This window comes from Aotus nancymaae, unplaced genomic scaffold, assembly GCF_030222135.1.
Source record: "Aotus nancymaae isolate 86718 unplaced genomic scaffold, 86718_ANA_hifiasm-v0.15.2.pri h1tg000021l, whole genome shotgun sequence".
NCBI lineage: Eukaryota > Metazoa > Chordata > Mammalia > Primates > Aotidae > Aotus > Aotus nancymaae.
In genome coordinates this window covers 29,371,952-29,394,369 of record NW_026988433.1, presented here as the reverse complement: position 1 = coordinate 29,394,369, position 22,418 = coordinate 29,371,952, and the positions used below count along the sequence as shown (strand labels likewise).

The 22,418-nt window shown below is 41.7% G+C and overlaps 1 protein-coding gene across 3 annotated transcripts in view; it reads left to right on the top strand.

Moving 5' to 3' along the window:
• The window catches only part of STAB2 (stabilin 2), a 176,320-nt gene that overhangs the window by 38,066 nt on the left and 115,836 nt on the right, over window positions 1-22,418 (top strand). For 2 of the 3 annotated variants that reach the window (XR_010343837.1, XM_064379910.1), the window contains exons 7-15: window positions 4,487-4,612; window positions 5,388-5,584; window positions 7,491-7,624; window positions 15,814-15,947; window positions 17,614-17,696; window positions 19,669-19,818; window positions 21,343-21,486; window positions 22,059-22,115; window positions 22,267-22,392. Coding sequence is in view for 2 of the 3 variants with exons in the window: in XM_064379910.1 (XP_064235980.1) it covers window positions 4,487-4,612; window positions 5,388-5,584; window positions 7,491-7,624; window positions 15,814-15,947; window positions 17,614-17,696; window positions 19,669-19,818; window positions 21,343-21,486; window positions 22,059-22,115; window positions 22,267-22,392 (1,151 nt within the window). In the remaining variant the exon portion in view is untranslated. The remainder of the gene's footprint in view (window positions 1-4,486; window positions 4,613-5,387; window positions 5,585-7,490; window positions 7,625-15,813; window positions 15,948-17,613; window positions 17,697-19,668; window positions 19,819-21,342; window positions 21,487-22,058; window positions 22,116-22,266; window positions 22,393-22,418) is intronic. The other variant, XM_064379911.1, reaches the window with a different exon arrangement.

The window sequence follows — 22,418 nt, the reverse complement described above, 5'->3', positions numbered from 1 at the left end:
TCGGAAGGCGGTTACTAGGTCCAAGCAAAGGATTCAAGGTCAGTCACCAAGGGACTCTGGGTGCACAATGGGGCAGGGTATCCCTGAACAGACCCCTGCCCTCCCACCATGTCCCGCCAGCGCCCTCTACGGCAAAGCTTAGCATCACTCTGAAGGAGAAACTCACATGATGGCAGAGCAGGCTCTGAAGGGTGAATTGGGAGCTGAGATGTTAAGAAATCATTCTGCCTGTGACACTAGCCTCATTTGACTTACCCTCAGGACTTTAGTCTCCTGTAAAATGAAGGGATTGGGTGAGATTGAAAGTCAGCAAATGCACTCATTTTATTGGAAGCTGTTGAGTTACCCTGAGTGGTGGTAGTAATAGGATGAACAAACAGCCTCTGCCTTCTTACTGTAGCAGGGGCAGCCATGCAAGCCTCCAGCCCAAATGCAAAGGCAAGTGGGTGGGATGAGCCCTCTGTAGTCCTCAGTCAGCCCCTTTCCTTGTCCACTCCTGCCATTGTCCAATGGACTCCTGAGTAGAGGCCTTCTCAGTAAGGCAGGAGACCCAGTCCAGAAGCCAGCCTAATGGGAAACCCCGATAGATCTGCTTCCAAATGAAAAAGCAGTAATAATTTAGTCAAGCCAAAAGATAAACAAAAATATTTAAAATTCACATAGTAGATACATTTTTATAATAAAAAATTGGATTCATATAAAGTCCATAAATTCAATTCTTAAAATGGGCCCAGGAACAGCTAAATTTCAGAACAAGAAATGAAAACAGGCTGGGCACAGTGGCTCACACCTGTAATCCCAGCACTTTGGGAGGCGGGCAGATCACCTGAGGTCAGGAGTTCAAGACCAGCCTGGCCAACATGATGAACTCCTGTCTCTACAAAAATTATCTGGCATGACGGCTGGTACCTGTAATCCCAGCTAGTCAGGAGGCTGAAGCAGGAGAATCACTTGAACCCAGGAGATGGAGGTTGCAGTGAGCCAAGATCACACCAGCCTGAGTAACAGAGCGAGACGCCATCTCAAAAAAAAAAAAAAAAAAAAAAATGAAAACTAGCAATAAACATGAAAAAGGTGCTAAGTCCACTGATCGTCACATACATACATATTAAAATGCAGTCACATTTGGAGTCCTGGAGGTTTTTTTATTTATTTTTTACTTTTTTGCCCACTATGTTACAAAGATTGAAAAGATAGATAATATCCATCTGTGGATATGAAAAAAAAATGACAGTGAGAACGTGGATTCCTACAGCCTATGTGGGACATTTAATTACTAAATCTTATAGCATGCTTCTGTGGCCCCAATTCTAAGAATTTACCCTGGGAGAAGAGAGAAATTAGGCAAAGGTAAGCATATATAATCAAAGAAATTTGTGGAAATATTCTTTGTGGGAAGATAACAAGCTGGAAGCACTAGAATTCCCACCAGTAGGAAACTGGTTGAATAAGTTGTGGTACATCCTATACTAGATAGGATAATGCTAGTTGCTATAAGAAATAAACATAAAACTTCAATGGCTTAACACTGTGGTTTTAAAATTGTACACCAAGGTGCCCCAAGGTACTACATCAAATTCTCTGGCTACTATTAGATATTTTAAATTTTTGAGGGAGACACAGAGATACATCTGTCGGATACCATAGGAACTGCTAGCTTGAGTTAGTTCACAATTTCAACATGAGGTGGCCCTACATTGCTTTCAGTGACATCATATCTTTGCAAAGGTATGTTTTCAGTGATTGCTATGATAAAAGGTGAGTACCATGTAAAAATCAATGTGACTAAAATGAGGGTGTCAGTCTCTAATCTGTATCAAACTCTAAGTATGAGAAGTTGTGCAGTGTCTAACACACTCACATGTCTCATACGTAGGTCAATGTAGTTACTTCAGAATAAACATTTTTCGATTAAGCATGTCACTTTTTCAAATGGCTGCTAAGTAAGTCTAACAACTAACTAAATTGACCTTTTCAGTATTTCTTTTGATGTCGGGGTACCATAAAAAAATTATTGAAATACTAAAGGCACTGTGACCTGAGATATTTGGGAACCTCTGGCTTAACACTAAAGAAGTGCAGTTCTCAGTCATGTAACAGTGCAATGTAGGTGTTCCTGGCTGGTGCCAGCTTCCCCTTACATGGTGATTAGGGATCCAGATCTTTCCATCTTGTGACTCTGTCATTCTCTAGTACCTCAGAGTGCTCTGCTTCTAGTCATCACAGATGGGAAAAAGAAGATGAGAAGCACCTGCTTATGAAAGTTCAGGAAAAATATATAAAACCTCTACTCAATATTCCATCAATGTGAACTAGTCATGTGACCTTTCCTGGATGTAAAGTCGGGTGGAAAGCGTAATCCTGAAGCAGCAGCCACTTTCTGCTAAAACTTCTGGTTTATGGAAGGGGTGGGGGAATAGTCTCTGTGAATTTTTTGACTCAAGTAACCACTGTTGGGAGACAGTTCTCCATGCATCTCTCACGTGTGCACATCTTGAGAGCAACACACTGACTGCTCTTTGTTCCATATCATCTGTTTAAGGATGTTTGTATACGGAACAGAATTGGAAAACATTATTTCCCTCAGGAGCAAAGGGCAGGCATGCTCACTACCAGTGCCTCTCAGCTCCAAAGTCACCCTTTTTGCCAGCTCTGTGATAATGGAGCTGGGCTTTATAAATGATTCTCCTTTGCTAGCTAGCAAAACATAAGCCTTATCAATGAAGAGTGCCAGAAGGACTGCAGAGGAGGAAGGGGGTTTCTCTCCCTGTTTCTGGTTTGACTCACTCACCAGGCTCCTGAAGAACAGCTTTTCTCTGTTTCTTAGCCCTACACAATTTCTCTGGTGCTGGGTTCCTGCAGAGCTCAGCTCCTTTCAGCATTTGGCCACTGCACTCTGTCCAGTGCTTGACTCAAGAAGTGGCAGCACAGCCAGGAGCCCCAGACAGCACAGGCCCCTGTTCCAGCCCAGGAGAAAGCTGTTCTGTACTCCTCTCCTCAGCCCCATGCACACCAAGGCCCCTGAAGAGCTGGCCATCTGGGGAGCTGGACATACACCCCTGCATCTCACATAGCTGGTCTGTAGCTGCCCAGGCCTGAACCACACACAGAGGTGCACTGCATGGCAGAGAGGTGGCTTCTTAGCTCTTGCTGCCAGCAGTGCCCACTGGCCAGCAGATCCCTTTGGCACCTAGTGAGTTCCAAGGCTTGTGACCTCCCCATGCATGACCTTCCCAGCCACCCCAGAGAACAGATTTCCAGCAAATATCAAGGCATCTCTGCAACTTTGCTATCTTGTGACTAACACCATGCTTTTTCCAGTGACGTTCAGATCTCAACCTGGAGGGAAAAGGTTCTACCTTGGGTACTCATCTCAGTCCTAGTATAGTGGTTACTCTTTATAGATCTGTTATTTCTTTATTCTTTAGAACTTTTTTATTTTAAACTCTCACTAGCTAATTTTTCATGATTTTAATTGTTCATAATCCTTTATATTACAGCTTTCCGTGTTCAAATAATTAGGTGGTTTCTGTCTCCTGTCTGTTCCTAAATAATACATTGACCATTATAAAAAATTTAGGTACTGGCCTGGGTGCAGTGACTCATGCCTGTAATCCCTACACTTTGGGAGGCCAAGGTGGGTGAATCACCTGAAGTTAGGAGTTCAAGACCAACCTGGAACCTGGCCAACATGGTGAAACCACGTCTCTACTAAAAAACATATTTAAAAAATAGCCAGGCTTGGTGGTGCATGCCTGAAATCCCAGCTACTCGGGAGGCTGAGACAGGAGAATTGCTTGAACCCGGAAGGCGGAGGTTTCAGTGAGCCAAGATCTCACCATTGCACTCCAGCCTGGGTAACAAGAGTGAGAAAAAAAACATTAAGTACCCTAAGATCAGGGCTCACCTCCTATAATGAAACCCACTGCATGTACGCATTTCAGTGTAGTCCTCTTTGAATTGCCCTGTGGAAATTGGGACTTGGAAAAACTGGTGCTAAAATACTGATACCCTGGCTGCTGCCCCTGCTGTGAGTATTAAATTGTCCTTCGACTCTAACCCAGGAGTTTTGTATCTTCTACCAGCATCTATGAAACTGTATCAGCCCAGCTTGTTCACTTTGCAAGTTGGAGTTTGCTGATATGTCAGACTCTTCATAGTTTTTGACAGTCATCTACATCACATCAATCGTTTGAAATACTATGCAGTTATTAGAGATCAATATATTGTTAAATTAAAATTTACATTGCTAAATCATACAAATAAATGTTAAAGTTAATATATTTTATTGATTGATGATGTTGGTAACTTTGGGAGTAGGGTTGGAGACTAAGAAGAAGACAATTCTAACTTTATGTGTTCTGTATTTTTTTTAATTATTACAATGAGTTTGTATTACTTTTTAATAAAAAGGAATACAGCATTTTGGGGTTTTTAAGAACTATTATTCTACTAATGCAAGTACTTCAACAATTTGCCCATGCAGCCATCCCTGAATGTGCAGCCTTGCTCTGCCCAGAAAATTCCAGATGTTCGCCTTCTAGTGAAGATGAAACCAAACTAGAATGCAAATGCCTTCCCAATTACCAAGGCGATGGCAAATCCTGCAAGCGTGAGTAGAATCTAGACTCCACTAGTTTATTCACTGAGACGTTTAGGTTATTTAAGAGGAAAAAAAACCTCACAACCTCCTTAACACAATGACCATTTCTATTTCTCTCTGTGTAGTTGAGGGGAATGTATATAAAAATTGCCAAGCAAAATGCTCAATTAATGGCAACTTCTCTTATGAAAGCACTTATATAGATTTTTATGTGTTTTTATATCACCTTAATCAATGTTAGAACAAAACTTAATGCTTCTTATTTTCTCTTTCTAATTTTATTCACTTTGTAAAAAGCAATATTAAATATCAGTTAAAAACATGGACTCTCAAGCCAGATTGCCTGGGTTCAGTCCCAGATCTGCCTTCTGCCAACTACACGACCTTTAACCTACCTGTGTCTCAGTTTTTCGATCTATGAAATGGAGATAATAATGGTACCTACCTTCATGGATTACTGAAAAGATTAAATGAGTTAATAGATAGCAAATTCTTAGAGCAGGGCTTAGTACATATTATAAATTCTGTAAGCATTATTGTTTTCTTTCATGCTATTTTATATTTAACTACACACAAAATGGCCTACTAGTATATCAATACAATATCTGTACAATTTCTGATGGCCATACATAAATCTGTCAGGGAGAGTAAGAGGAAATGTTTCTCTGAAAACCATGAGTTGCCTTTGCTGCTTTGATGAGCTATGATCCACTTGCTCACAGTTCAGTTCTCCTTCTCCATCCTTGTGCACTAATTGCCTCCCATTTTGCTCTTGCCCCTCAAGCCATCAATCCATGTTTACAAAAAATCTGCCACCCTCACGCTCATTGCACGTACTTGGGACCAAATCGGCACAGTTGTACATGCCAAGAAGGCTATCATGGGGATGGCCAAGTGTGTTTGCCGGTGGACCCCTGCCAAAGGAACTTTGGAAACTGCCCTACAAACTCCACAGTGTGCAAATATGATGGGCCTGGACAGGTGAGCAAATGATGCAGGGAACTGATGCATCTAGAAGTTTGACAACCCACTGTGTGTCACAGGTGTCATTTGTATTCTATGCTGTCCCAATTCTCCTGTTCAGTGTTCCGCTTGGTCTTCCCCTCCAGACAGTCCTCCATGTGCTCAGGGCCTGAAATCAGTGCCTGTTCACTCAGTCTGTCCTTTAAACTCACACTTTCCCAGCTCCCTCATCCAAACTTAATTGTCTTACATTCTCTCCTGTCACAGCCCCATATGGTGTTTGGCAAAATATATACTAAATTCAAAATTAGAGTAACAAAGTAATTGTTAACCGAGTCTTGGTTGAACATATGATTGACTTTGACCAGCAGTCCTCCATTCTGTAATAGCTTTCTCATTTAAAAGATGTTCTTAGAACCGAAAATACCCTATCACAAAGGGATGAAACACATAAAACATCAGGCAGTACTGACAGATTATAAGGAGCAGTGAGATTATTCTGGGCAGAAACACTATCCCTCGAATCACATCATGACGTTGACTGATAAAAATCTGGTCAGGAGACCCTCACTGAGGAATCCAGTGGAAAGAGCCCTGGCCCTAACAGCACATTCATCCATCGAGTATTTAACGGATGCCTTCTGTGTCCATAACTGCACATCAAGCCTTCAGTGAAGGAAATGCATCCATACAGAAGGCTATTGTTGCACAGGTAGGAGGAAGGGCTCAGTGCCCAAGCCAAACACAGCCATGCAGTCTCATCACCTGGATCCTAGTTGATGGGAATGTTTCTAGAATTCCCTGCAGATAATCCACCCAACCTTGCCTCCAAAGATAACAGATATGTTATGTAACATTTTTCTGCCATTGATTTCTGGGGCAGGATTCCAGAAAAATTCAAAGGGCTAAATTCCCATCTGTAAAATGAAGGTTTTTATGGGAAGACTGATGTTATGCCATGAATGACAAGACCTTGTGTGTGACATTAAAAATATGCTTTGCCTCTGAAAATGGGTTCCAAGACAGATTTTCAAGTCTTAGAAATTTTCCATTGTTCACACATTCTGCATGCATTATTCCAAAGCAGGATTTCTCTACCTCAGCATTTTTAACACTTTGGGCTGCATAATTCTTTGTGGTGGGAGGGGACTTTCTTGTGCATTGTGAGATGCTTAACAGCATTCTTGACCTCTAGTAGCACAACCTCCTCCCATCGTGGCAATCAAAAATGTTTCCAGACTGGGCATGGCAGCTCATTCCTGTAATCCCAATACTCTAGGAGGCTGAGGCAGGTGGATTACTTAAATCCAGGAGTTCAAGATCAGCCTGGGCAACAGAGCAAAACTCCGTCTCTACTAAAAATACAAAAAATTAGCCAGGCATGGTGGTGCACATCTGTAATCCCAGCTACTCAGGAGACTGAGGTGGGAAAATCACCTGAGCCTCCGGGGGTCAAGGCTGCAATGAGCCAAGATTGCACCACTGCACTCTAGCCTGGGCAACCAGAATGAGACCCTGTCTTTAAAAAAAAATGTTTCCAGATATTGTCCAGTGTGTCCTAAGTTGAGACTTCTTTTTGAAAACCATTATTCTAGTGCAATAATATCTCCCATTTGGACATCAATTTCTGTTCACCTATTGATAATCTAAAACCAAAAATTATGGAGCTAGGTAGGTCAAGCGTTAGGAAACAAGAAAATTGAAGCTAAACTTTATAAGCAAGGAGTATAAGCTTTCCAGCAGGTGAGATGTGTAAACATGATTTCTACCTTTAGATACTTCGACAATTTTTTAGTTTAAGTCCATACTTCAGACACACTCTGAGTGAGTTTTTATGGAAGATGAAAAATATGAATTAAAGAAGAATGTCAGCTGAAGTAACTAAGTAGGATCCTATTTGTTTTTCTCTCCCTGCCTACTGAAGTCTCACTGCGAGTGTAAAGAACATTACCACAATTTCGTACCTGGAGTGGGGTGCAGTATGACCAATATCTGTGAATCAAATAACCTGTGTCATAAGAACGCAAATTGTATCACCATCGCACCAGGCCAAACCGAGTAAGTCTTTTCAGTTCCTCCACCAACCTTTCCAAGTGGTGAAAATGGGGTCCAGTCAATGCCATAAGTTTCTTGAAGGGGAGGAAATGTGTTTTATTCAGCCTTGTATCCACCTCCACCCTACATAGTTGGAGCAAGGATCATAGTAGGTACTCAATAAATCTTTAATTAAACACTCAACAATTATTTTCTTTATAATAACCAGTAGAATACTCTGGAATATTGATGTGGCCTGGTAACTTGATATGAAGTGGTCAGAATGTGGGAGAAGGAAGCCTCTGTGACTGGGGAAACAAATGGTTGTTGAGATTACAGGGGCGTGACCTCTAATGTACATGCCTGTTTCCTCACTCATGAAACATTGCTTGTTAGTGGTGCAAAACAAGACTAGGGAAAGTGAATAAGCACTAGTGTTGTTTCCTGGACTCTAGGTTTCAAAAGAAGGGGTTTGCTGTGCACAAAAACATTTGTGTGTGAAAGTTTCTGAGGCAAAGGCAGCTCATATGATAGGAAGAAGATGGTATTTGAACTAAAGACCTAGGTTTAAATCTCAGCACTGGTGCCTACCAGATGCAACACCTGGGAAAGTGGCACCATCTCTCTGGTGTTGGTTGCTCCATGTATAAAATGAGCACAGTGATTTATACTCCATAAGGTTGTTGTGATGATTACATGAGAGAATGTTTCTGGAAGCTACACTGGTGTGATGTGTTTCCATTAGTGACTGAACCGAAGCTAGAAATCAAGCGTTTGACTCATAGACTGAGGTTTCTATCTCTGTTCCATTTTCCATTCTCACTATCATCAGCATCTGCAAAAGACTCATAGTGCCATTGTGAGCTCAAAACCACAATCAGCATCGAACCATAGCATGATAAAACAGTTTCTGTGACTTCAGAGCCCCCTTCCTCTCTTTGGAAGCTCATGCTGTATTCAGTTGGGTGATCAGTGTGTAGTTTTGCCCCAACAGGTTGTGTAATCACCATCTTCTATCTGGACAAGTAAATAGATCTGTACTTACCATACACGGAGTGGAAAGAGCTGGGGTATCAGAACACTTAGGTTCAAATCTCAAGTCTGCCATTTACCTTAACCTCTCTGAACTGATGTTTCTTCAACCGTAAAAGGGAGAGACCTGTACTTCCCACCAGGGCTGTGCTGAAGGTTAAATGAGATTACATTCATCAATCTCTGAGCAGAACCTGGCACCTAGAAATCCCTCAGTACATGTGAATGCACACACAAACACACCACAGCCATGCATATGGGCACATAGACACCCAGCACACACATGCATCCAGGCACACCCTCCTCTCAAACATGTATTCTGGCAATACTAAGAACAAAACAAGCTGGTATAGGCATTGTTTTGTTTTGTTTTGTTTGTTTGTTTTGAGACAGAGTCTTGTTCTGTCACCCAGGCTGGAGTGCAGTGGCACAATCTCAGCTCACTGCAACTTCTGCCTCCTGGGTTCAAGTCATTCTCCTGCCTCAGCCTCACCAGTACCTGGGATTACAGGTATGCACCACCACGCCCAGATAGTTTTTGTATTTTTAGTAGAGATGTGGTTTTAGCTCGTTGGCCAGGCTGGCCTCGAATTCTGACCTCGTGATCTGCCCACCTCTGTCTCCCAAGTGCTGGGATTACAGGCATGAGCCACTGCACCTGGCCTGTATACACTTTTTACCACACTCTGAGAATGTCTGAGTAGAATACCTTAAGCAATTTCTTTCCTTTGTGTATGAGAAGATAAAATATAAAAATTAAACTGAAATATCAGAATAACATAAGCTGCATCCAAATTTGTGTTTAGAATGTCAGATAAACTAACATTGTGATGTTAGGAGTATATGCATCACCCACAAACCTTCCCACACCTCAAATTGACAATCTTCATCTGAAAAAGGGTCCAAGTAAAAAAGGCTAGCTAAGTTATACTGATAAAATATGAAGCCATCAGTCCTCAAGTAATTTAGTTCATCTGGAACAAAAATTTATTTCATTTCTGCCTTCTCATTATGGCAAGTAGCTTATGCAGAATCTTCAAAATCATACTGCATTTATCACAGAAGACCACCTGATCAAGAAGAGTGAGTTCAAACATGGACTCTACCATTCCCCCTGGGGTGACCTTGGGCAAGACTAAACTTTTCTAAACCACAGTTCCCTCACCTGTCAAGTAGGTCTAGAGACCAGGAATCTCTGCCTGTGGAGAACTAACGAGTTCATGTATCTAACATGTTTTTAAACTCTAAGCTCCATTTTGATGGTTACTGAGAACAAATAACTTTATGCTTTGCCTTTTTATTTTTACTTATTGATAGATGTAGGAAGTAAGGGACAATAGAAGAGAAGAGCATCTCTCTCTTATTTAACTAAACTCAGCTAAAAAGTAGCCAGGACACAACTGAGAGGGCCTATTGGAGAAAGCACAGTTTACATTCCAGTTGCACAAAAGTACAAACAACAGTGAAATGTAGGGACTTTTGGAATGTTAGTGACATTGATGATATTCAGTGTTTATATAAGATCTGTACAGGTTGAGATATCCTCAGTGTAAACAGTCTTCCCAAGAATCCTATCCAAGGCAACATGGTGCAATGGCAAGAGATGTTCTTAGATGGATATAGGTTTAAATCCCAGCTCAGCCACTGCCAGATGTGTTTCCAGCAGTTTGACCCTTAGACCTGGGCAACAGGAGCCCCTCCTCTGGGCACTACGTGTTAGAGGCTCCCATTCTGGCCCTCTGCTGGCTACACCAAGGCAAGGAATCTGAAAGTCCAAAGGCACATGCTCCCCTAGAGTCTGGGCCCCCCACTAGACCACACTCAGGGTATTCAGAAACCTGTAATTTCCTGCCCAAACAGCTGCAGATCAGCTTCGAGGGCCTGGGACCATATCCAGGGTGTGAAGGGTATGGCCAAAAGAGGCTGTTCATAGCAGATGCAGATGAGCCACCATTATCTCCACCACACTCGTGAATATACCCTTGCCTCAGAGTCTGCTGACCTCCTATATTTCTTCATCTGTTTGGGTTGCTATAATAAAGTACCATACACTGAGTGGCTTATAAACAAGAGGAATTTATTTCTCGCAGTTCTGGAGGCTGGGAAGTCCAAAATCAAGGCACCGGCCATTTCAGGGTCTGGTGAGGCCTGGTTCATAGGTGGTGACTTTTTACTGTGTCCTCCCAAGGTGGATGGGGGAGGGAGCTCTCTGGAACGTCTTTTATAAGGGCACTCATTCCATTGGTGAGGCCTTTACTTTCTTTATTTAATTATTATACCTCCCAAAGGCTGTACTTCCTAATACCATCACCCTGTGGGTTAGGATTTCAACATATGAATTTTAAGGTGGATACAAACATTCAGCCATTTCACTGTTCTTCAAACACTCCATGGTGCTCCCCACTCCTGGCCCTTGCACGTGCTCTTCCTTCCACTTAGGATGCCATCCCCACCCTCCACTCACCTCCCTCAAGTCAGACTAACACCCTGCTCCTTCAATGTCCAGCCTAAGTATCTCCACCTCTAGGATGCCTCCCCCATCCTCCCAGTCCTCCCTGATGCCCCTCCCTCTGGACTCCCAGAGCACCCTGGAATGCATCTATGAGAGAACTATGCTGAGGACGTAGCACAGTGGTGGTGAGCACAGGCACTGCCAGTTACAGGCTGTGTGATCTTGAGTGAGATACTTAACTTCTCTGTGCTTCAGTTTCCTTATCTAAAATGGAGCTAATAACAGTACCTACCTCATAGGGTTGCTGTATTAGAAAAGATACCACACTGAAGCCTTCATAAGAATAAGTAGCATAAGAGCTGTTAATAAATGCTGGCTATTATCATTACTTATCTCAATCCCCAACTAGAATATAAGGTCCCTGTCTTATTTATCTTTGCTGCAACAACTCCTGTCAGTTTGACCCTTCGACCTGGGCAACAGGAGGGGTACAATTAACACAGTGAAATGATGGGTACAAAAAATACGATCAGATAGAATGAATAAGACCTAGTGTTTGATAACACAACAGGGTGACTACAGTCAACAATTTATTGTACATTTTTAAATAACTGAAAGAGTATAACTGGATTGTGTGTAGCATAAAGGATAAATGCTTGAAGTGATAGCTATCCCATTTACCCTGATGTGATTATTATGCACGGCATGTCTGTAGCAAAATAGTTTATGTATCCCATAAGTATATCCACTTATTATGTACCCACAAAAGTTAAAAATAAAAATAAGAAATAAAAAAAAACAGTGAAATAAATGAGACTTTGGAGGAACATATGAAACAGTGAAGGAATGAAATGAACCGGTGAAGAAATGAAGGAAGCAACTGTACTAAGACTTTGAGGAGACCGTATATACTAACTAAATCTCATCCAGCATTAAATGTGACTAACTGCAACCCATAACTACAAAATGCAAATGGCTTCTGGGTGTTTTTAAAGCCTTAAGACACCAAGAGACATTTACTCCTAATAAGAAGAAAACAATTTCCTAAAGAGGTGATGTTGTGACTGTTCCCTGGCTCAACTGAGAACAGTTAAGTCAGAAACTGGTCTCATAAAATCTTGGACTTTGGACTGAGATTTGAAATAACAATTAAAAATAGTGATGTCTCATGCATTCCATTCAGCACTAAGGCCATTAAAATATGATTCTCTTGCAATCCTTAGGAAAGAAAGGCCAAGTCACTTGACACAAAACAGACCATTAGCCACCTAACAACTTAAGAAACTTTTAGAGAAAAACATACTCAGTGGTTTGTAAAGGTTACATGTCTTGCTGTTAACAGTTGTCTTCAAATGAAGGAATTTAACTTATAGCAGGATTAATTTTTAACAATGACTGTTGTATTATATCACTTCCCAGAGTTACCAGTCTCCTCTTTTCCATCCTTAAATTAGCATATCACAGGGCTTGCAGAGGAGGTTGGCATTTAAGTAGGAAACTGTTATTTGATTGTATTGAATTGTTTCATAGTTAGATCTGCTTTAGTGATTCCTTATGAAGAGGCTTCTCAACCTCAGCTCTATTGATATTTTTGGCCGGACAATTATTTGTCGTGAAGGGCTGGCCTGTGTAAGTAGATCCCCATCTCAGTTGTGCAACCAAAGTTGTCTCTAGACATTGCCAAATGGCTTCTGAAGGGGCAAAATTGACCCTGGTTTAGAGCCACTCCTCCATAAAAACCCTGAAGTCTTCATCAGTAAATGATTCCCCAAGTGTTTTTCCAGCTAGAAAACTCATATACAGCTGGGTGCGGTGGCTCATGCCTGTAATCTGAGCATTTTGGGAGGCCAAAGTAGGTAGATCACCTGGGTCAGGAGTTCGAGACTAGCCTGGCCCACATGGTGAAACCTCATCTCTTACTAAAAGTACAAAAAATTAGCCAGAGGTTGTGGCACATGCCTGTAACCCCAGCTACTCAGGAGGCTGAGGGAGGAGAATCGCTTGAACCTGGGAGGCAGAGGTTGCAGCAGTGAGCTGAGATCACGCCACTGCACTCCAGCCTGGGCAACAAGAGCAAAAACTCCATCTCAAAAAAAAGAAGAAAACTCACATGCATCCTTCTAGAATTAAATATTACTTTCTCCTAGAAGCTGTCCCCTATTTCTCCAGGTAAAATCAGTCACTTCCTCCTCTATGTCCCATAGCATCCTATTCAATCTTCTAACATGGTGCTTACAGTGGAACTTCAGTTATCTGTCTACGGTCTGTCCTCCTATGTCCCAGCACCTCTAGGTCACTGTTGTCACTATAGTCACCTTCTTCATCATGTCAGCCTTGCCCTTGCCATTATCATCTGACAATCATTGAGCTTTGTCTATATGTCTGTCACGGGGCTATGTCTTTCCTTATCTCTCAACCACCCTAAACGTATTATTAAACCCACTTTATAAAAGAGGAAACTGGGACTCAAGGAGGTGAAGTGGCCTTCCCATGTTAATATAATTATTTTGTGTTCTGGTCCATCCTCCACATGTAAGACTCAAGAAGGGCAAAGTGTCTCTTATTATCATCTTTGTAGCTCTCTTACTTAGAAGGTTCCTAGAATTAAGAAGGTACTTAAATAATCAGTAAATAATCACTTAAACAATCAGGCACTGCCCTAAGTGCTAGGATATAATGAAGAATTATTATAGTTGGGATCCATCTTCTAGAAGAGTGTACCATCTAGCAGACGAGACAGTGTCTCCAGAGGTAATTCTGGTGGGTAGGGTTGTGATGGAGGTATGGGTGGGATCTGCTGAAAGTGCTCAACACAGCTGGGGAGAGGTCACACCGGAGTGATAAGATGAGGGTGAGAGAGCATTCCTGGCAGGACAAATAGCCTGAGAAAGGCATAACAGCCTTAAAAAGGAAGCAGCTTGGTGCTGCTGGAATTTTCAGTGGACAGCAAAAAGAAGACCCAGCAGGATCCTCCTGTGTACACTTTCTCATGTGGACACAAGGAGTCAGTGAGGGTTTTAAGCACAAAGGTGCAAGAATTTTTAAGCACACTCAGGAGATTGTATGAAGGACAGATGTTGGGGCAGAACATAAGGGCAGAAAGACAAGGTAGAGGCTGTGTAACAATCCAGGCAGAGGGTGGTGGGACTCTGAAGGTCTGCAGCAAACTTGTTGAACATATAATCTATTTGCCATGGATATATATTTAGAAACACAGGAGTGCATAGTCTTTCTTTAGAATGCTCTCCTCAACATGAGTCACAGCTGTGGTATGGTGTGAGCACTGCAAAATCGCGATGTAGTCACAGCACGTCTTTAATTCCCTGCATCTCTCCTCCCTGGAATGTTCTTCCCTTACCTCGCTTTGGTTCCTGGATCATCTCCAAGATCCTGGTGAAAGTCATCTTCCTCATCACCTTGTCAATTTCAGCCACTTTCAGAGGAGTTTCACAACTCCTCTGTGCTGCATAGTTGTGGCCTGCCAGAGCTTACAGACTCACAAGTGCTGAGTGTTAGATTGTCAGGAATTTCACAAGAGGGTTAGCATCATCTTATTAGTTTGAAATTGACCAAGATGGGCATATGAACCTTGGAAATTAGCAAATGCTACACATTAGGGCTTCCTCCTCCCCGAAAGAGTTGGTTGTTAAACATTTATCAGCATACCACTCCTAGTACGTTTTTAACTCTACTTCTCTCTTATGAAACTATTGTACAAAATCTCTGTGACTTTCATTGTTTATACATTTATTTCATAGTTTCTATATTTATTTTCATTGTTTATATACTTCATTGTTTGCTATTTATTTAATTCAATTACTACTATTGTACAACTATTAATTAAGCACCTATTATGGACCTATGCTGTGCTGGATTCTGGAGTTCATAACAATGAACTACACACATAGCCCTTACTCTTTTCTCAAATTTTATAAGGAAGCAGATATTAATCAAACAACCACCCAGATGAGGGTGAAATTACACTATGATCGCTGCTACGGAGAAGAGCTACACGGTCCCATGAGAGTGTATATAATGGAGACACAGTGAGGGAGTGGAGAAAGAGACAGGCAATCAAGGAAGCCTTCCTGAATAAAGTGGCCATTGAGCAGAGATCTCAGCTAGGAAGGAGCAGGGGGTGGGAAAAGCATTCTAAGCAGATCAATAATGCTGAATCTTTACTGTCCTTCAAACTGAATTCAGTTGCTTATTCTGATTCATTCTGCAGTGGAGTCCTAGAGTCCACATTTATACATAGTAAGCCCTCCAAGTGATTCTGATGTACATGGTTTCTTGATGAATGGTTAGTTGGGATCCATCTTCTAGGACGGTGTACTATCTAGCAGAAGAGACAGTGTCTCCAGAGGTAATTCTGGTGGATAGGGTTGTGACGGAGGTATTGATGGGATGTTCTGCAAATGCTCAACACAGCTAGGGAGAGTTCGCACCAGAGCATAGTCACACTTTGAGAAATACTGAGACAAAGAGCATACAAAAATATTTAGTGTTGACAGATACATTTAATTTATTAGGCATCCATTTCTTGAGGAGCTACTAGATGTCAGGTATCGCACTAGGAATGCTCTCTTGTGTTTGTGCCTCACCTCTTTTGTCCCTATTCTACCTTGGGCATCCTTTGCTCCATCTGTTCAATGAGGGCGTTGGACTGTATGATCAAAATACTCAGTGTGTTTAAGACTCTGAGAATGTCTTTTCCCCCTCTCTGTAGATGCACTTGCCAGAAAGACTACGTGGGTGATGGCTTCACATGTTACGGAAACATTATGGAGCGACTCAGAGAATTAAATACTGAACCCAGAGGAAAATGGCAAGGAAAGCTGACCTCTTTCATCTCAATCCTAGGTATGCAGCTACAGATACAGATTTCCACATAAAAGGCAGTCCTCTTTCAGGAAAGGGCATCTGTGAGACATAATCATTCAGAAAGGGACAGGCAAGCCTTGTCTATTAGAACCAGCCTTTCTAGGGAGGGGCCATGCAGGTGAGAGGGAAAGGGCAGGCAGCTGCTTCCAAGCAGACAAGCAAAGAGATAGTGCCAAGAGGTCTAGCAATGCAAGAATTGGTAGGCAGAGAGCTGAAGACAGGGTCTGGGGTCACCATAGACCAACAGAGCTGCAGTAACAGTAATACCAGGACAGTACCGATGTCAGGATACAAACTGTCCCCCTCACCCTTGACCTTTTAGATCCTTCAGGTATGAACAAAGTTTGGCAGGTAATACTGGGAATAGAGAGGCTGACTGAGACCCCAGGGTAGCATCCATGTTCCTCAGTGGAGGGGCCGTTTGAATTTTGGAATAGTCTTGGTTGTATGCAACCATCTCAGCACCCTTGGTCCCCTAGTCACTAATTGCCTACAGTGACACATTCACCTCCGGCCCCTCAGGCTAGGTAAGAGCCTAAAACACCCTCATATATTTGCAAATGCCTTCTATGGGCCATTACTCCATACTCGAGAATGAAATATTATAACTGATCACAGCATTGGATATAACTTCCAATGAAACACAAATCTGGCCATTCTGCAAAACATAAAACACAGAATGGCCAATCAACAGAAACTTTAAAATATCAGCTTTTATACTGGAATTTACCAGTTGCCAAAAATGATTTCCTGGCAAGAACATAGATAATGTCATCGATGGATCAATGCTGTGTTCTGTGCATAAATCTTAAGGTTAAATATCCCATTTAATGTCTCCTGCATAAACATCCCATTTTTTCCAGGGCATCCCATAGGGAGCCAACTATTACTGGCATCCTTTGGGCTCAGGGGCAAGCTGCCAGGTTCCTCACAGCCTTATTCTAAGAACTCTTAGAATACCAAATGTGAGCAGACAGGGGTGAGGTAGTGTTTTTTGCAGACCAGGCCCTCCAGCATTTCCCTAGACAGAGTCCTGTTGACCTTTCACCTTCCCCGTGGCAAGTCCTTATACACTGCCTCCGATGTGAGAACACAGAGCCTGTCCTGTCATCCCAACTTCCCCAGGTGATGGAAACAGGACTACCACATACTTTGCTGGGCCCACCGGAAAATAAAAATGCAGGATTCTTTGTTCAAAAATTATTAAGCATTTCAACATGGCAACAGCAGAGCATTAAACCAACCATCGGGGCTCTTCCAAGCTGGCCCTGGATAAAAACAAGGGCTGCATCTTTGCTCACTGAGACGGTGACAAGTCAGAAAGTCAAGCGCAGGATCAGGAACCCTGGGATTGTGGTTGGATACTGTCAGGCCTGAACTGCTCAGCCTGGGTATCTTTGCAGCTGAGGCTGTGTCTGCAGGAAAACTTCCACGGCATGATGTGGAATGTATTGAGGCCACAGCTTTAGGGCACCTTACATGCTTAGAGAGATTCCCAGTTGACACAGGGCCTGCACATACCCATTAGAATAGAGAAGGGCATAAATGGACCAGTCGTGACCCAAGACCTATGGCCTGATTTTACTCCTCCTGTGCCACTGACTCATTTGGTGTTTTCTCTCTTTGTGTTACTTCGACTCCTAAGAAAAAGCTTATGCCTGGCCACTGAGCAACCTGGGACCCTTCACAGTGCTATTACCCACAGACAACGGCCTGAAAGAATTCAGTGTGAGTATTTAAAATGACCCTACACCGAGGGGCAAATATGAAAAGCCTTATAGGCAGTACCTTCTTTTATTTAAAGTGGGAAACTCCCGTTAAAATTAACCTAGTGATGATAAAGATGGTGATTTTTTTTATAAACTTCTTTTAGTGATATATAACATCCTTACAGAAAGTATACAAATTGTTAAGTGTACAACTCAATGAATTTTCCCAATGTGAACGTACTTGTGTAAACAGCAGATCCATTACCAGCACCCTAGAAGGCTGCCTGGTCCCCCTGTCCAATCATTACCCTCTACAGGTAACCACTGAGTGTTCTTAACATACAGCCAGGTGATAAAGAAGATTTGCATAATGCAAAACTGCTCGCTTCCCACAGGAAGAATTAAACCAATGTATTAGCTAGATATGTGGGTTTTTAAAATCATTATAAATGGTACAAGTGGTAGGAAAAATAAGAAGAAAATTTTAGTCTTCGATGTGAGCAGCTGTTGTTTGAGATAATGTCATCTAGTGGGAATGAAACTTGTAGTGGCTGGTGGAGGCATCTTGTCGAGATGGAATCACTAAAATATCAATATTTGGTTTAATGCAAATAATGGATATATGGATTTATATACAATTGTATGATCTTCACTGGCCTCTACTTTAATCAGTGGATAGGAACTTGTATCCTATATATCTTTCTAACTTCTCCGTCCCACCTTTATCATCTAACATGTGTTTTTATTTTTCCTGATCTTGATTTTTGTTTTTTCTTGAGAAGGAGTCTTGCTCTGTCACCAGGCTGGAGTGCAGTGGCACAATCTTGGCTCATTGCAACCTCCACCTCCTGGGTTCAAGCAATTCTCCTGCCTCAACCTCCCGAGTAGCTGGGACTACAGGTGCGTGCTACCGTACCCAGCTAATTTTTGTATTTTTAGTAGAGATGGGGTTCCACTATGTTGATCAGGATGATCTTGATCTCCTGACCTTCTGATCCTCCCACCTCGACCTCCCAAAGTGCTGGGACTACAGGCATGAGCCACCAAGCCTGACCCTGATCTTGATTCTTATTGTGCATTCTTGTCATCTGTTTTAAAAGTTCTATGAAACAGATTAGGTAGGAATAAATAAACATATAAGTAAATGGATTAACAAATACATATAAAATAATGGAAGCCAATAAAAGATTGAAATCTAGGAAATGGAAATAATAAAAATTGAAAAATAAAATTGGGTTATCTTAAAGATATTTTGTGATAATAATTTTTGTTGCAATGAATCAAAACCCAGTAAGTTCTGGGCTCTCTTACCCTCATATACCACCACCATTAACCTGTCTGATATTCATCTTTCTATTGTTAACCTTCAGAGGTGTCCTCACACCACCCCTGTTGGAAAGAACCAGCTAACGTCGTATGCCTCTAGGCTAGGCACTTTGCACCGGGTCTCTCATTTAACACATAGCTTACACAGAGTTAATATAAGTAATCTGTTGATTGTTGACTACGAAATAATGACAAAATGTAGATTTGGTCCCATGGATTTCAAAACTCAACTTTTCTATTCAAAATACCATCAGTTTACTCACTTTACCTACTCTTTCCATGAAACTTCATAGTTCATTCCCATCTGCTTTCTGTGTTTAAGATAGATTTCTTGTTCCTTGTTCCTCCTGGGGCCACTGCGATGCTGGGCTTTCCCCATCTCAGTTTCAGTGCTAGAGCAGCCTCCTCTGGTTTGAGAGTAGACTGTGCATTGCCTCCAACTCTCCAGATTTCTACTCCCTGGAAGAACTGGCCCAGGTTGATTGCACTGATGATGGAAATGTATAGCATATATAGTTGTCAATGCTTTCATACATTTGTATTTGCAAAAGCCTAAACCCATTAGGGTGCCCTGACTTTGATGTCTTTGATACTAAGTAAAGCACAGCATGTGTTACAAAACTCTTCTTCTTCAAATAATAGTCAAACTGGCCCTTTTGTCATAGGCAAATGAGCTATTGGTGGATAATAAAGCTGCCCAATACTTTGTGAAACTCCACATAATTGCTGGTCAGATGAGCACAGAATACATGAATAACACAGACACGTTCTACACCTTGACTGGAAGGTCAGGGGAAATCTTCAACAGTGATAAGGTAAGAGTTCCTCTGATTTTCACTCCCAGAACTAAACTGTCCACCAAGCCAATGTCCGTAGCCTTTGGTCTCTTTTTGTTTGGGGCTTGTGAAAGGTAACAAGGAAATTCTTTCCTTATGTATCGTTTGTCAAACACCTTCTTATACAGGAAGAAACAGATAGCAACACCGGGAAAGGTCATGGAGGAAGCCTGGAGTGTTATGCAAAGGGGATTGCAAAGTGTTTGACTTTGGTCTGGTCTGATTTAGTTTTCAAGGAACTGTCATTTAACTGCCAACAGGAAGGAGAAACTTTGCTATAAATCTGTTTCCTGAAAGCATCAGCACAAAGCCAGATCAGCATTCCTCTTACAAAAGGAAATAGATTGTGTTTGTTTTAGATTGCTGGAGTTGATCCATCTTCTCCAACCTAACATTCATCTCTCCTAATGCCGTTAGTTCTGTTTTTTTTTTATATAAACCCATCCTCCCCACCCCACCCCCATTTCTTAACTCTTTCTGTGATCTTATCGAGCTGGGGAACAGGTGATTAGGCAACAAAAATGTGCATGTGTATAGGCATAGGACCTATACTGTTACATTTCACTGAACATCAATAGTTATGGATTTTTGAGTGCTTGTTCTAAGCAAAGTATGGGGATAAATCTTTATTTGTGTTATATAAGGCTCACAATAACCCTGTGAAGGAGGGACTATCATAATCCCTGTTGCTCCAGTGGGAAAGTAGAGAGGCCACACAGTAAGTACCAGAGCCAGGATTCAAATGTGACTCCAAAGTCCACATTCTTAACCAATCTGCTGTAGTACATGTGTGAGGATGGACGATGCATGGATGGATGGATGAATGGATGGATGGATATATGGATAGGTCACTGAATAGATGGATGGGTAGATACATGGATAGGTCACTGGATGGGTAGGTGGGTGGGTGGGTAGATGGATGAATGGATGGATAGATGGATGGCTGGAGAGATGGCTGGAGGATGCATGAATGCATGTATGTATGGATGAATGACAGATATGAAGATGTGGCTTTCTTTCTCACAAGGATATACATATATTTACTTGTTCATCCATTAAACCAATATTACTAAGTCTGTAATGTATTGGGATTCCTATGGGAGGAAGAAGGAATTAGCTTCAGTTATTTATTCCACAAATATTTTTATTGTGTGCCTTCTCTGCGAAAACACTAAAGTGAGTGATGAATTTATAGTAAATTAAATAGTTTTGTCCTTATGAAGCTTGCAGTCTGCTGGAGGAGAGCTTGATAATACCTCACCCAGGTTTAGCATGTATAGTTGTCAGTAGGACTTTCATACATTATGTCACCTGATCTTAATGAAAGCCGTGAGGTTAACCAAGTGGATACCTTTATCCCCACTTTAGAGTAAGTGACTTACCCGAAATCACATTGCCAATAAATATCAAAGCCCAAGGACTCAAGGCTTCTAACTCTAGTCCAATGCTTGCTCCTTCCAGGACAACATATTAATCTTATTTTGTTTTTCATTGGTGTTTTAGGACAATCAAATAAATCTTAAACTCTATGGAGGCAAAAAGAAGGTAAAAATTATACAGGGGGACTTAATTGCTTCCAATGGCCTTCTGCACATCCTTGACAGAGCCATGGACAACTTAGAACCCACATTTGAGAGCAACAATGAGGTGAGTATTCAGATAAAAGTCACATCAGCCCAGGTCCATCTTCCTTTGTTCCCTGGAGAGTCATACGCAGAGCGTGCCAGCACTCTGTGCTTGTGCTTCATCTGTGCCATGATCTCGAGCATAGAGAAGAAGGGGTAGTTTGTCTGTTTCCAATAGAATCCTGGGAATCTCTACAGAAAGAAAGCAATACATACAACACATATGTGGGAAAGGTCTGGATTTTTTTTTTTTTTTACCTTTTTTATGACTGGATCAGACAACTCAGTCCAGTGACCAATTGTCATAAAAATGTGTCCCTCTTGATTTATGGAGGAGGGCAGTTGTTGCTGCAATAAAACTTATTCCTTCTGACCTAGATGATGAGGGCCAAAGGATACTTCAGAACATGCAGATCTGAGCTACTGTTTCAACTACAGCAAACATTCATATGATGCATTGCAGTTGACCAGGTTCATTTCCATAAATCCATACTGACACGTAAACTCTGTCATCAGTCTTTTAGTGTTAGGGTTTGTGTTTCCTAAACAACATTATTTTATTTCCTGATCTTTAAGCAAAATGTCTCTTTTTAGCAAACCATAATGACAATGCTACAAACAAGATACAGCAAGTTCAGATCTTTGTTAGAGGTATGCACTTTTCAAAATTTTCTGAAAAATATTTATGCCAAGACTTTTGTAAAACTAGCAGGGTTGTCAATTATAAATACTTTCTGGGGAATTACTTTAAATATTTGTCCAAGGTAGGCTGTAGATAAAACATTTCATTTCTCAAATGCAGGAAACCAATGTGGGACATGCCTTAGATGAGGAAGGAGTTGGTGGACCATACACCATTTTTGTTCCAAGTAATGAAGCATTGAATAACATGAAGGACGGCACTCTCGATTACCTCCTTTCTCCAGAGGTACTGTATTCTGAATGCTCTGATGG